At 40.8% G+C, this 16,247-nt stretch overlaps 1 protein-coding gene across 2 annotated transcripts in view; it reads right to left on the bottom strand.

Annotated features, from left to right (window-relative positions):
• Window positions 1-14,492, bottom strand: part of PDCD6IP (programmed cell death 6 interacting protein) — a 32,664-nt gene extending 18,172 nt beyond the window's left edge. For both annotated transcript variants that reach the window (XM_080385886.1, XM_080385885.1), the window contains exons 1-5: window positions 14,143-14,492; window positions 7,995-8,049; window positions 6,164-6,233; window positions 2,782-2,909; window positions 2,069-2,222 (exon numbers count right to left, since the gene is read on the bottom strand). In XM_080385886.1, coding sequence (XP_080242012.1) covers window positions 2,069-2,222; window positions 2,782-2,909; window positions 6,164-6,233; window positions 7,995-8,049; window positions 14,143-14,348 — 613 coding nt within the window. In that variant the 5' untranslated portion in view covers window positions 14,349-14,492. The remainder of the gene's footprint in view (window positions 1-2,068; window positions 2,223-2,781; window positions 2,910-6,163; window positions 6,234-7,994; window positions 8,050-14,142) is intronic.
• Window positions 14,493-16,247: the final 1,755 nt, after the last annotated feature.

A 16,247-nucleotide genomic window follows, 5' to 3' on the forward strand; every position in this document is an offset into this window, starting at 1 on the left:
AGCTTGTGAGATCCAATAACTTACTCCTTTGCTAGAATGTTTTTGTCCAGTGCACTAAATATTTAATAAACCCCAAACAAGTAAAATCTAACTAGACTGTCCTTGTAGCCCCACCTAGTGTATGGTAGTTGCATCTTCCCTTCACAGAGCTTGAGCTCTAAGCCAAAAAAAAAAAAAAGGGAGGGGGGGCGGGGGCCACGGACGACGAGAACAACCCTGGCATATTAACTAATATTAACTAAATTTCCATTAACAAAGGACACATTAGAGGAGACTCATTTGTCAATGCAGACGGCTCAGGATAAATCTTTCACCATCCAAAAGCATTAGGTTTTAGCCACGTATCTTTAAAATACTGCAACTACAACAGAAGCCTTGAGATGGACTACTGAACATATGGAGATTTAAGGAAACTTAAAACTTTAAGCAAGGCTCAGAAATTGAAGAAATGATGTGTGGTTATGCAGTGGAGTCAGATTTGACTGACCAGTTTGGTTTCTGCCAAACACTTCTGCTTCCTTTCAACTTGTGAATAAACTCAGTGCTATCAGAAATACCATTGTCAGCTGGTAAACTACTAAATGGACTGTCTCACATAAAAGAAAAAAACAAAGTTGCAGGTAAGGTAAATAGCCAATGCAGCAAGAAGCTAAATTTGAGTTGTGAGATCAAACTTTGAAGCATTTCCACTTTCAAAATGGGTTTCTGAAGCTAATCACGTTGTCAAACATTACTTCACAAAATGTCTTTCCAGCCAGGGAAAATCTCTACATCTGGCAAAATCTACAGCCTCTATAGTCAGATGATTATTAACTTTAATGTCCTCCTAACACTGGCAGACTTCTGGTCTTGGGAGTAGTCACAAAAACCTTGAGTTCACTGAGCACACATGGGTTTTGGATCAGCCTTGCTTTGTCTTTTTCATGTTTTGGATAAGAAGAAATCAAAAAGGTGACATAAGACCTCATTTTGTATGACAAATATGTAAGTGCCTGCTCCATCTCTGAAGGACATTTCAAGCATTTGTTACCCAAACGTATTTCAAAGCAATACATACTAAAGTAACTGCTACCAGTAAACATAACTTATCAGTTGGCTGAAGGACAATAGTTTCTCACTGAGATTCTCCTAAAAAGCAGTAGGCTACAAGAATGTTCATGTCTTCCCTGTGAAGGGAAGAAACATCCCAGTTATGATAACCACTATCTTCCTCCACTGTATTCCCAACAACATGGGGAGAGAGAGCAGTTGGTGGGCAATCACGTGTGACCTCTATGTCCTTAGTTCTACTTTTAGGTATCTGTAATTCCTAGATGCACAACTTTTTGTAAATACAGAGAGCAAAACAGAATAGCAAAGACTAAGAGATCTTGCACTAAGGATAGTACTGTTCCACAGGAAAATTCTTTGAAGCATATGCTTTGTAATAGTTGTATTAAAATATGCAGCCTCTGAACCAGTATTTCACAATTAGTCTTTAACAGTTAAGGACAATTTTTTGTTCAACCTGCAGAATTTCACTTTCTGAAATAAACTGAGCATTGTCAGAGTCAGACTCTGTCAAACAGTTCCTCTGTTGAAATTAAGAGCAATCAAAACAAAATTTGTTTCCCCTAAACTCTTAAGAAACCTCCTTTGTCTCCTAGCACAGTCATTTCTTTCTAAACTCTCATTAAATCACTCCCCTGACAGAGTAGAGGAGTAGTGGCAACCCCTCTATGCACCATTTCTAATACTCTCAGTTCATTTAAAGAAGGTTTTTTGTTCTAAACGGGGAAAATTAAAAAATATAAACCAGCAAAATCATTTGTAAAGATGAAAACTAATGGGTTTAGGCATTAAAAGAAAGGAAAGGCAAACTGCATTGTCAGGTGAACCTTAGACAAATCCTTAAGTAGCATCCATAGTCTGTGTTTAACAACCTGCAAAGGGAGGAGGGGGGGAGAATCAGTAAAGGAAAAACAAGAACTTCTGAAAGGCCCTTTGCAAGCTCTTAATAACATAAAATTGTTTTTAAGTTTTTGAGGAAGTTTTAATGAACACAAATATACAAGCAAAAAACATATACCTCTTGTAGCTTTCAAAAAAAACACTTCCTGGGCTTGAGCCAACATAATAAGACTGAGAGTTCCAGCCGTGTCTGGAGAGATGTCCACTGTGGGTTCACGATTCAAGGCTGACAAAACCGTGTCTTTAATGTGTTGGAAAGCACCACTCGCAAACTAAGTAAAACAAAATAGTATATTGCCATTCATGTTTCCAAACATATTTTTTCCTCTTACAAATATAATATGTACAACAATTTACACAAAATATCTTTTTCACTCTGTGGTTTCCCATTTGTTGTATAGCCACTAAAAACAATCCCTGTTCTTGAAGCCACTTACACAGAGACATTTATCAAAACAGGCTGAGTAAATGTATATTGACTACACCTAATGGCATAAGAACATGGAAGCCTTAATGCATTCCACAAAAGAAGATTATTACTGTATACTTTGTTGAAACTAAAATTTATACTAGCTAAAATTATTAAATCTCAAGCTGAAGGTTATTAGTTACCAACACACTTGGGGAAAGGAGTATGGAGAACTGTATGGAATTCCATCCTTCAAAGCTGGTAAATAAGTATTTCACCGATCCACCTTTGTACTTAAGAGGGGAAAATTATGTATATATATTTATGTATGTGCATATATAGCTTTAAAAATGAGACATACTTATTAGCTGTTCTAAGATTAATAAATCTGTATTTTAGGCATAAGCAGGGAGCCTCTGTACCTGATAGTGCTTAGCTGCAGCTTTTAGGCCTTCATCATTATCCAGATTCTGTTCTGCTGCAATCTGGCTTGCCAATGCTCCGCAGTTGAACAAAACACAGGTCTTCTCATATCCCAAGCTTGCCAGAGCTGCAATCAAGACACACAGTTACCCATACTGGTAAGAAAAACTTCAGTAGTCTAGCATCCTAGGTGAGGCCAATACTACTCACATCTGTACTTAAAGATACCAACAGTTTCAAAAAAAAAACAAAAACAAAAAACAAACCGGACTTATAAAATCAAAGTCATCTCCCTTCTGAAGGCTTTACGTAGTCTAATCTAGTACTTCCACAAAATTTTTCAACATGATGAACTACAGAAAGCGGCATAAAAGTGGTATGAAAATCTATACAATACACAAAATAATCTGAAAGTCTTTAACTAGAGTACAGCTTTTTGGCTCCTGAAGATACAGAAATACATTCATTACTGAAGGATAATCTGAAATATGAACTTCCATGCATTAATCACTTTGCAGTAACTGCCCAATTACATGTTCATACCATATCTTGAATGCAAGATGAACGACCTTTCTCTCATTGAGACCAAAGATTTGTACAAGCTCTGTACATTCTATCTTTTGAAATGCAGGGAATTTTTCATCTCTCAAAGCTATTGCTTCAGACTGAAAATGTTGACAAATATCTTGGTTTTATGTGTACTGAAGCAGTTAAGCATTTACTTAAATCTTGTGCTCACGACACAACAGTGTAGCCTGTCCAGACTCAACTCCTGTAGTACTTCACAGTCCCAGAGGATGGAGCCCACACTTCTAGAAACAGTAATACCTGAACAGGAACCATTTTGTATCTATTAATTGCTTTCAAAAGGTTATTGGCTACATGCAAGCACTGGAAAAATCTAACTGCAGACAGTAGTTTCTCATTACTGTTAAAGTGTCTAGACACTCCTTTTGGAGAACACAGAAAACTCAACTAGTGAATTTTTAATTTCACAAACACAAATAAAACTTTTAAGCTATCCTTAAAACATTGACAGTACTAAAGAGGCACGTGTGTTTCATTTCACTAACATCCAGCCTTCTTACACAGCTACACATTTATCTAACATCTCTGAAGCTTCTGTTAACATTCCCTGACCTGCACGAAATTGTCAGACAAGCAGCCATGAATCTGACATGCCATGTTTCCATTTTGTTTCCATAATTTACCTAGATCATCCCTCTTCTGTACTTTACTTGCCAGAATTTTTCTAAAAATATCTTGTACAACTTACACATCGTTCAAAAGACTAAAACACAAGGCAAGAAAATACAGCTTTAAAGTTTCTGAATTACAAAATTATATACAGAATAACTTTATACTGTGGACGGCATCTCAAGTGTGATTTACTACAGTAAGAACAGCTGCTTCGCAATATAGATTTTCCTCAGACTTATCTGTTTATAGCTCTACCTATTAACTTAAGCCAACATATTTCAGATGGCACGCCATGCTGTGTACTGGGTCACTTTTCAAGCAGCCACAGTATGTCAGCTACCCCTGCAACACAGACTTGGGATTTGGGGGAAGATGGGAAGAAAACAGTTTGCCACCACAGTGAGAGCCAGAACTCTTAAGTTATACCACTGCATCTTGGCCCCACTGAAGTCAAAGGAGTTTTACATTGACTTTCCATCTGGAGAGAAGATCACCTCCTCTTAGAAGTCAACAGAAATTTTGCTCTCTCAGTAACTGAAAGCTTTGCTTTACACTGAGAAACCTCACTGCTAATTCTGATCTGAAATACAGACACACACACACAGTTGATGTGGAAAGCAGCGTCTGGATAATCCACAATACAGCACTCTAAGATACACACTAAAGACTGGTTTTGTTAATTTCTTTCACCTAAGATCTACTTTAAAGTTTCAAAATAGAACTTATTCCATTGCTTGTTAACTGAGCATTATGCACATCTCAGTAAGAATTTCTTTGATATTTCACACTGATTGTTGCATAAATCTCTGGCCATCTGACTCACAGTTTACTTAGATGAGTATATAATTAGCGCACAGACAAGTAAGCTTTCTCAAGCTGCTGTAACATCACCTTTACTCAAATTCTCAGGGTAATCATCAACATTATGATTACCAATTCTTTTTCTCACAGTTATTATAAATCTCTGGCAATTTGCAGACTATGTTTAAGTCATAATATTCTGAACTTTACTACGAAACAAGATTCAATCATCATGAAATGCAAGCCCCAAAGACGACAGAACCAACCAAATTCTGAGGAAAAACACAGCATCTTCAGGAAGGTCTCAAATTATCCAGAAGGATGACTTAGAACAGTTAGAAAATAAAACAAGGAAAGGTGTGTACTATCTACTTACACATAAGAATTCAGTGCATTCTTACACACACAGTTCACACAAGCACAACTTTAGCAAATGTATTCAGAACATGGAAAACTACAAGGATTCCCAGTAGTTGCTAAGGAAGAACTATATAAAGGAAACAAACTTTAAAAAAAACTAAGAAGAGAATATGTAACATTTTTTTCAGGCTTTGTCTGGAGCTTCAAAATTGCAATGACCATCTTGCAATGCTAGTCAAGAACACTTAGGTATAAATAGAAGCAGTAAGGAATGATGACACTGAACTGAATAGCTCCTCACTGAGAAGTATTTAGTCTTAGTTTCTCTATTGGCAAGTGTTCCAAATCCATTTAATAATCCTCAATTTGCTGTGCAGAATTGTCCCTATAAGACTAAAACAAAACATAGATTCAAACTCCTTATGTTTGCAGGAAACAAACGCAGGTGGGGTTTTTTTTGTTCTACATGTTCAAATCTGTATGAAAATGTTTTAAAAATAAGTGATAGGAGAATAATTTCAGGGCACAGGCAGATCCTTCTGTTCTCTTGAAGAACATGTGATAGCAGACTAGGTTACTGAAGCCAGCTCCCTTCTTTGTGGAAGGGACCCACTCACTCACAAGCACATCTCATGAGGATCTTACTAATTTAGAACAGGAAGAGCTGTATAACAAAAACCTACTACTGGAACTTAATGTTAACTTGAACAATTTTGATTAATGTCAGTTGGGGTTGCTCCCAGAAAAAGTCAGAGGAGCAGACAGCACACCTATTATCAGACTGCACATCTATTAGTTCCTCCAGAAAACTAATATTAAATCTCAATTTTATAGAAATTGTTTGCATGTTGCCCATTTATTCATTACCCACGTCAAAGTGAGTTATTTGTTACCAATATAGTTGAACTCATTTGAAAGCTATGTTGAGAATACTAGAAAGACTATTAACAACTCAGCTATATAAAAATATACTCAAAATTTTGTATCTTTAATACTTGCACTTTCTGTACATTCACATACCCAATTTGGCAGATCCTCCAAAAAGTGATCCTTTATCAAAAGCATCTTTCCATGTAAATGTTACACAGACCTGAAAGTTGTGAAAAAGAAAGATCTTTATATTTCCAGAATTAAATAGGAAATTTTCAGAAAACATCCCAAATCCACATATTTATCATTTTATTTTCTAATTGCATAACACATTTAATTTCCTTGTAACATCACAAACATTGTGGAAATTTCAGGGAATTGTCAAGAGTTACTTAAAACTTTATTATACCTTTATTCCTTCCTGCTGGTTTGCTCAAAACATTTCAAGCAGACAAGACAGAAGTTCTCAAAATAACGTCTCATCTTCGCTCATATTCTGACTGACAAATAGATTTATTTCCAAACCAAGATACTACCCTTGCAAGAAGTCTAACAGTCTGGTATAGTCACAGTTAAAGGGAACCACTCAACCAGGCAGTTTCCACTGTTCCAAATTACTAGCATATTTGGAACTATTTTGTAATACCAAAATTCACTCATCTTTATAAGTTAATTCTATAGCAGCATTATCAGGAAATACAGTCAGGAAAGAGAATGCAAGTAAAACCAGTGTCATTTTTATTACATTTTCATCATCTATTTCATAGACAATGCAAATGCTTCACAGAATCGGTTCTGAAGTTCCACAATCTGATTCCTTATTCAGCTGGTCAAACTAGCTGAAGGCAACTGGCATCACACCAGAAAAAACAAAATTCTTCATTTTAAAGTGGCTGGGGAGAGAAGAAGTAACTTCAGAAAGAGCACTGTACTGTTTCATAATGTATTTTCCTCTAGCAGGAACGCTAGCACAGGAAGCTCTGGTCAACAGCTGCTCATTGCCACTTCCACTGACTACTACTTCCCTTTCATGAAACAGTTTACAGATTTGCAGAACTTGCTCTTAAAGCTTTCCAGTTTTCCATGTCTCAAGGTCTTCCGATTACCGTATCAAAACATTTACACGATAAAAAACACAGTGCAGTTCTTGGCTCTGGCTACAAGTGAATGCAGCTACATGTAAAACTCAAATCAGTTTGAACTGCATTAAAATTAATCCCTTACTTGTAACCTGTGAGTCTGAAAGACACTTTTTCTTTTAATCATAACACTACCATTCAAATGACTTTGTCATTAATGTAAATTCTGTCCTATTTGTAAACACATCCAAAGAAAACCTGCATCTTTTTCCACCAAAACAGCGGAGCCTAAAATTCTATTCCAGTCTCCACTGAGGAAAATTTCAATAGGCAGGAGTTACAATGAATTTCTCCTTAAAGACAGGATTCTAAAGAAATATGGTAGGGGGAAAAAATTAATTAACACCATATCTAAACAAAAATTACATCATTTGTAGAAGCAAAGGCAGGAATAAAGTGGTCAGCTCTTAAGTGGCATATTCTGTTACCTGTTGTGAATGCAACATCCATTCTACTTCCAAAACCAAAGATCATACTCCACCCATTACTAAAGGTTTTCCCATAGAAATTATGTTTTAAGATGCCTTTAGAACATAGTATGACATAAACTTCTTGGAAAAACGAGAGCTGAGGAGGAATCAGCACAGCACAGCCCTTTCTGACCTAAACTGCAACGACCACTAGCCAAAGTCAAAATAAAGACAATTATGGTAACTAGAGGTGAAGTTTCAGTATAGACTATGTGTGAGCACTGACCAGAAAACAGAGATTAGGAAAACAAGGCTCAAAGAGATTAAATGCCTTGCCCAAGACAAGTACTGTTTAGCAGGTTCGGTACAGGCTTGGAAATCATCTCTCATTGCTGCCATGATTCAGTTTAATAGTTTGGTAAGTTTTCTTACCTGATTTTCAGAGAATGGAAACTTCGGTTCAATTGAACACAGCTGATCATAGTATCTAAAAAAGGGAATTAACAGCCATTAGATAAAAAAAAAATTAATAGTCTTGTTTCTGGCACATGAGGAAAATTGCAAAAATAAGTTGTGAAGCACATTTGTAACTACGGAGGACTTGCAGGACAGACAGAAATTTTGCCTAAAGGGACTTTTTTCAGCAGAGAAACAACAAGTCCAGTAGCATGTACACTGCCACTGATAACATGGAAACCTTGTCTCAGAAGTAGAAGAGTAGCACAGACAAAGCTGACCCATTCCACTTTCTGACAGAGGGTGGATTAGAAAATAATTTCATGCAAAGAAGTCCCTGCATACATGCAGGGAGACAAAGAGTGCATCAGACATGAAGTCATGCTGCAAAAGTAAATTAAGTACAGCATTTAACATAACATTAACAAGCTACACTGCAGTCTCTTGATCTGAACATCATATTCCACTCCCCTACAATTCCTGACTCATCTGTTTAAACTTCAACATATTTAAAATAGATGCCATTCGCCTTGCACAGTACCAACTGGAGAACCTAATCCTTGATCAAATTCTTTAGTTGCAAGCTTAGTTTTCATTAGAGTATATTGTAGTCACAGTGAACTAAAACCAGAAGTTTGTCTGTGCCAATATTTTGTCTACTCACAGTGGAAGATGTTTAGGGAAGAATGCCAGAAAGATAATACAACAAGTATAGCACAGTCCCTTCACACAATCTTTCCAGGCAACAGTGAGCAATTCAAAGTTTTCTTGAGTTGTACCCTACACCTGCAACACTTGTTAAACATGACAGGCTGGATGCAGAACAGAAAATGTTTAAAAAACATTTAAAACGTCTGCCAACTGCTGAGAACACATAACATGTGAAGCCTGTTTCCTACATTCTCCTTGGAGCACTTGCCATATGGGCATACACCCAAAATTATGTCGGTCAAATTCTTTTTTTAAGAATTTATATTTCCAATATACAAAACACCTTGTAATAATGAGTTTCACAGTCTGTGAAACAGGGCTAACATTGTTCCTGTTTCTTTACATTACGTTATTAAATACTCATCACTACTGATGTAGACATGAAGCAGATGTACAAGGCCTACATTCTGCAGGCAATACATATTTTTTTAGAAGTCATACACAACAATTAAAATAGTGTTAGCATATTTTTCAGTGAATTTTATCTGCCAACATATGTAATACTACAGGTTTCTGACTTCAGCTGAGCCACCACTGCAGTTTAAGACACAATATAATAAACCGTATCAAAAACTACAATAATCTGCCACAGTAACCCAGCAGGACTTTCACTAATAGTTGAGTTGAAAGAAATTGTTCCCAAGATTAAAAAAAAAATCTGCAGTTTATCTGTGACAGCAATTTAATCAAGAATAGTTTTTACTTTTAACAACTTAGAAAGTCTGTGAAAGGTATAGTTAAAAAAAAAAAAAAAAAAAAAAAACCAGAACAAAAAAAAACAGCCAACCACAAACAGAAAACAACTTGCACTGAAGATCACTGCAACCGATACATTTACAATTCACTGCCTTCATTGCCTTGGCCTGGTTTCAACATAAGTAACTTGCACGCAGCATCACAAAGAAATGGAGATTTTTCATGCTGCCTCCTCCTGCCTCAATTTAGTTTGTTAACCAAAAGACAACAATAAAGCAGAGCTGTCCTCCTACATTTCATCATCACCTAGTCCTTATCTGCCATGAGGAGTCAAGAAGCAAAGCTTGTTAAACGTCCTTGTGAAGTCAGGTGCGCCTAAGCAGCGTCTGTTTGCAAACAGACTATTCTTTGTATGTCAATAGAACCACAAAGAAAAGGAAAATAAGCCAAGGAGGTATGTTCCTCCCAAATATGCACATTGCTACATTTAACATCAATGAATACCAGCAACACAGGGCTTTTTGTTTGGTTCAGAACTTATGTTACTGTTTTGATTACTATTTCAAGCATACGATGTCATTTCATCTAATTAAAGAACTTGAAATCCTACTCAAGATTTAAGAAGTCTTTAAAACTCTGCAGACCAAAAAAAGAAACCACAACCAAATACATGTAAAATCATTTAGGGTTTTTTTTAGCAGTAGCTAAACATACATAAAAATAATGGTATACATAAACTAAACATTAAAAAAAAGTGGTAAATAAAGGCATTAACCACAAAACAGCATAAAACTAGCAGTACAAAGAAAAGTATCTAAGAAAAGGCCACATCTGATGTGCATGTCAGTTACACACTGAAGGATGCGAGTAAACATAACAGTGTTAGGAAAACAAAGTTTACAGTAATCTAACTACCAAGACACAAACAGAAGTTGCCACACCACACAGATGAGCATTGCATGTTTCAAGTGATGAACTACAGAAAACCACGCAAATACATCAACTGCCTGAGCTCCTACTACAGCAATGAAAGGGAGGGCAGATAGCAGCAGCACAGATCTAATCCCTGAAGTACTGCAATCTTCCACCAAAACCAGCATTACACACTCCTAAACACTAGTAAAAATGAGTTACAGCAGCCAAATGAGTTGGAAATCAAGGTTTAGATTAGAATTTAATTAAAATACATATTGCATTAAGAACCTCAAATCCTGTTCCCCCTTCAAAGAATCAAAGAAAAATCTCCTTCAAAAGAACATAAAAGAGTCCATGATCTGTCTTCACTCTTCTAGGTAAGAACTGGCATCCCGAACTCACAGCTGGAAACCAGAACTGCAACTTTCAGCCCTCAGAAAATTTGACCATTCAAAATAAAAATGAGACATCTCCCCTTTCTTTTCCCCCTTTTCATGTTTTTAAAAGAACTGCAAGAGTTGTTAGCAAAATTAGATCAATTTAACCTGCACCACCATCCCATCCCTCCAGAAAAAGAAAATGAAGCCGAGGCAATCCTCAATATTAAGAGAGGAAGCAAGGCACCCCTTCAAGCTGTAATTATACTCGGGGAGGGGGGTTGGAGAAAAAAAAACCAAAACCACACTAAATCAGATCTGCTATGACAGAATTTAAGGGGAAACACCTGTACCAAGCTCACCTATGTCACCTTCAGAGCACTCAGATTCTCACAAAACAAAGCAAGCTTGGAAGCAGGCTGAAGTCTTTACCAGCTACCCAGTGAAAAGGAGCACAGTGTCTATCAAATACTTCTCCATGAGCATTTGTGTTCATAAGTTGAACAACAGCACACCATGCACTTCACTGGTCAGTGTTTGCTTAGGAAATGGGGCTGCTACTAAGTTCATTTCTTTATTAAAAGGAAAATTCTGCAGTAAACTACTCAGCAAAACAAGGCTTCTAAAGGTTACAAAACCATGGGCAAATCCTAGATTAATTAGCAGAAGATTAAGCCCTCATTTCTTAACAGTTAAATGGTCTTCACTGCTCTACTACGTATTATGGTCTATAAACAGCTACAAAGAAGTAAATGTATGCAAAGGGTATCCACATTGTAATTAAAACCTTACTTCACTAACAAACCAGTTTTAAACTCCAGCAAAAATCTTCCTGTAGTTAACTTTAATGTAAGACTGAATACAACTCTTAAAGAGCAACAGGAAAATACTGGAAGCTGGAGGGGTAAGGGAATTTTCAGAGGAAATGCAAGGCACTCGGATGCTTGTGCTCTTTCTATCATAAGCTCAGCTGGATACTTCAAACTTCTGGGTGTGCAAACAGTCTGACTTTTTAAAGTAACTGCATCTTACCGAATATTAACAGAATATATGTCAGAATATTCTTACAGAATAAGAACAAACTTCTTTTCCAGCAATTGTCATGAATATAAATGGTCATACATGGGGCAAACCACTGATAACTTTAGGGATAAAACATTCAGTTGGATGTCTTCTGTTATTTTCTCTAATTTACAGTTAGTTCAGACATTCATCTTAACTCACTTCCACTGTAAAGGGAACAGATATTCTCAAACGATACAATTAAAAATGCAGGTGTTTTATGAGAGAAGCTCCTGTGCAGCAGGAATATCACTTTGTGTTCACATGTAAGATGTCACCAGTGCAGTGCCCACACTCAACACCTCCCGACTACTTCAACAGCAGTAAGCAACAGCACCCGGGCCCCTGAAGTCACCTGCCGATCACTGATTCAACAGCAAAGAAAACGTATTGCTGCATATGAATTGACTCAAAAGGAAAACTGTTGTTACACAGTTGCAAGTGGTTTCCCTTCATTATTCAGAGAGAAAACCTGAGATGAAGTTGCATACTATGGCTTGAATTAATTTAATGACCTGCCGGCACTGAAAGAGGGAGCTCCCTCTCAGCCCCTTAGCTTTCAGCAACACTACTTTTATCCTCTTTCTAACGGCTCTGATGTTCACCTGACCTTCCACTGAACTCATTCAAGTTGCTCACCTTCAGAAAGCCACATACACCCTTTGCCTTCCAGAAATGGTGCAAGAGAAAGGCCAGAACTGAAGTGAGGGCAGCCTGCTCTTCGCAGTGTAGAGCTGTTAGATAGGGTGAAGTCCTATCACATGGCTGGGCCAAGCAGGGATTCCAGACAGTAACTAATGACAAACTGGATTGGCACCATCAGAAAAGGAAGCTCAATTCCAGCATCCAAGGGAAGATAAAAATATGCCTTTCAGTGTGGCTAGCAGAGTCCTTCTTTCAGCTCATAGAAGCTTCTTACGCACCTGACCTTCAAAAGCATACACAGTCATAAACAGGAATAGACCAGGAAACTACAAAGATACTGTAAAACACCATGAGTACAGTCATAGCTTTTACAGCCTTAACACCCAGCAAAGGGTTGATAAACTCAAAAAACATCACTAATTAATTTTACAAATAAGTCACTTCTTTCCTATTCCTCTTCATTTTTTTAAGTTTATAAGTTAATTCTAGTGAACATCAGATGTATTTCTGTTTGTTCATGACACTACAGAAATGTGTCACGTCTACAAGTACTTCTTATCCTAGAAAGGACCTCTATTTTTATTTTTTCTTTAAAAGAGGGATAAAAGTTCCTACCACTAGGTAAAAAACCCCATATTCTGGTACTGCGAATCTCTGACCCCAGCTTTGCAAATAGCAACGTGTACTCCAATATTAAATCTAGTGAATGAATCACAGTGACCTCAGCGAGTAGATGAGCTACAAAGAAACGGGCTCAAAATAATTCTAATCTAGAGAAAGGGAACAGGATTACCACAGTAAATCAATAACTGCAATCCATGAACGTTCTAGAGACAAGGAAGGCAGAGTGCTTTTGCAGATGTCAGAGCAGTTGCTCCTGAAGCAGGCTTTATGCAGTTTACTGGGCAGAAGGCACAGATCAATCTTTTGCTCACGTAACTTGCAATAATCCTGGCACAAGAGATACACCAGCAAATTTTCTGATAGTAAATGAAGCACGTTCGGTAGAAAGTGAGGATGTAACTTTGGAAATACATTAGTAAGTCGCTAAACACAGAAAAACAAGGAAGAAAAACACTACAATAAAAAAAACTACACACAACACAAAAACAAGCACACACCAAAACAAGAATCCCAGCAAAACCTACAAGAAAGCAGTAAGGTAGTATAAAAATGACATTACAAAACAAAAAACATTACAGACATTACAAAAGTAATGTAAAAAACAGCAAAACGTAACACAAAACACAGGCGCGATCAGTTCTGAGAAGCATAACAGTCGGTCCCTTGTGCCCTAACCCAGCCGGCACCGGCACGCCGCAAACACGGGGAAGCGGCCCGGGTCAGGACCTCCCCCCGCCGCCACCCCAGGACCGCGGAGCCAGGCGGCGCGGCGAGGGCGAAGGCCCCGGGCCGCCTCCAGCCACCCCAGCGCGGGAGGGGGCGCCCGGACAGGCCCGCGGCGGCGAGGCGGGCACGCAGCCCACAGGCCGCCGGAGCCGGCCCGGCAGCCCCGACCTCCCCGCCCCGCCCACGCCCGGACCCGCTCCGCCGCGCCCAGGGCCCAGGGCTGCCGCTGGGGCCGCACAGCGCACCTGGGGCGGGGGGGGGCGCGCCCGTCCCACCGGAAGCGGCGGAGGGGGGTGAGCGCGGCGGGGGGTGAGCGCGGCGCGGCGCGGCGGGGGGGCTGCACCGGCCCGGCGCTCGCCCGCCCCTACCTGAGGAGGGTCTCGAGCGCGCTCTCGTGCTTGTCGAGCGGGCGGCCGAGCGCGCTCTTGCGGAGCTTGCTGAGCTCCTCGGCGGCGCGGCAGTGCTCGGCCTGGGCGTCGCCGCCCGGGTAGCTCTGCTGAATGAACTTGCACAGCGGCTTGGCCAAATCCACCTCCGAGGCCTTTTTCAGCTGCACCGAGATGAAGTTCGTCATGGCGCCGCGCAGGGTACCGGGGGGGAGGGGAGAAGGAGAAGGCGGGCAGCCGCCGCCGTCGACCGCCGCTCGGGCGCTGCCTTTCCGCTCCACACGGCCCCGTCCCGACACCCGCCCGCGCCGCGGCCGTACCCCGTGCTTCCGGGATCGTCACGCGGGATCGTCACGTGCGCCCGCCCCGCGCCGTGTCCCCGCCCCCCGCGCAGGCGCCTGAGGAGACGCGCCCGGGCTCGTCCCGCTGCTCGGGGCCGCTGCTTGGGAGGGCGGCGGGTACCGCCGGCGGGAACTGCGCGGTTTTACCGAGGGGAGCGGGCCTGGCGGCGCGGGTGGGCGCTGGAGGAGCTTGGTGTGGGGCGGGGAGGGCGTCTGGAGCCCGGGGAGGGCGGAGAGCTCGAGTGCTGCCCCTGCGGCAGCGCTGTCTAGTGAGAGACGCGGGCGCGGAGCCCAGCTGTGGTGAAGGACGCTTGGCTGGCCGGTAACGCGGGCCGTGGCGCGCCCGTAGGAGTAGTGGCGACTGGAACGTTGGTGAGATGTCGAACTTGTAGCGCGTTAGAGGGGAGCAAAGAGTCCCATGCGCAACCTGCCCCAAGAACAGCTATTTTAAATGAAGTAAAACGCTTCTCTGTCGCAGATGTCGAAGTGTCGCTCTTGGCAGTATAAGGCACAGGTTGGCCTGTTGCTGTAATTACATATCGGTCACCTGCGTCCCGCTGGCTTTCTGCTGACTCGGCCCTCCGTAGCTCCAATCCGCAAGGCCTGCTTGTCTGGAGACCTGAGAGTGATGTTCACCCCACGTTCTCATTTCCCCCTTTCTTCCGCCACTTGCTGCAGACAACTAAAGCTGTAAGCCTGCTTTTTTCTTCTCACATAAGCCCCGAGGTGATGATACCATGAAAAGAAGTGGTAAAAGTGCTTTTTAAATGATGTGAAAGGGGTTCGTTGTAGCAGGCCATGAGTTTTGCTGTAAAGTGAAGCCGGTGATTCCTTTGTACTGAAAGCCTACTATACTAAACAGAGCTATCTTCATCATCTGGTGAATGTCTGAAGTGGTGGCGTAAGAGGAAGGGGGTAGAGCCTGGGAAATCGGGCTTTACTGCTCCTGTCACCGCTGGGAGGGGCAGCTCCGCCAGGATTAACTGTGCCTATGTACAATCCAGAGATGCTGTGACAACAGCGGCTGGGCTTCCCGGGCACAGGCATAGGGAGTTGTCCTCGTTCTGCTGCTTCCAGTCACCTTTGGTGGGGCCCAAGTGGTTATCCTTCCAGGCCTTGCCATGTTGCTCCTTTTACAAACCTTCGCCATATTCACAAAAAGTTAATATATATGTTAACAGTTCCTTAGTGTGCACCTGTTTCCCTGTGCTGAGTAAACACTCGGCACAATTACTCATAGGTCAATCAAAACCAAGCAGTAATTGACTTAATTTCACATTAAAAAAAAAAAAAAAAAAAAAAAGGAGAGGGGGGGATTTGTATCATACAATGAATACAGAAAGCTGCCCTGCCTTACTCATATGTGAGTATGAGTTCCACTCTGCTTTTTTTTCCTCCAGGTTTTATTGCCCATGTACATTTGTAAGCATTTGGCCTCTAGCTTGAGTCAGCCTTGCACTGACTGCACTCTGTCCCAGGGAAAACCTCACCCTCGCAGGCTTAGATTCTGACCAGTCTTAAGATACAGTCAGCTGGGCAGTTGGCTCCCTTTGTTTCCAACATCAAGACCCTATGGGGTATAGTTAGCCTACACATCATTACAAGATACATGGCTATCTATATATGGAAGATGGAAGCCATCAATACCTCCCAGCATAACAGTCATAAACACGGAAAGGGTGTGAACAGGGAAGGGCAAAAACTGCAGCTATGAGATCATGGTTCCCCTTTAGAGCCATGATGACC

The sequence above is a fragment of the Falco punctatus genome (genome assembly GCF_963210335.1).
Source record: "Falco punctatus genome assembly, chromosome: 4".
Classification (NCBI taxonomy): Eukaryota; Metazoa; Chordata; class Aves; order Falconiformes; family Falconidae; genus Falco; species Falco punctatus.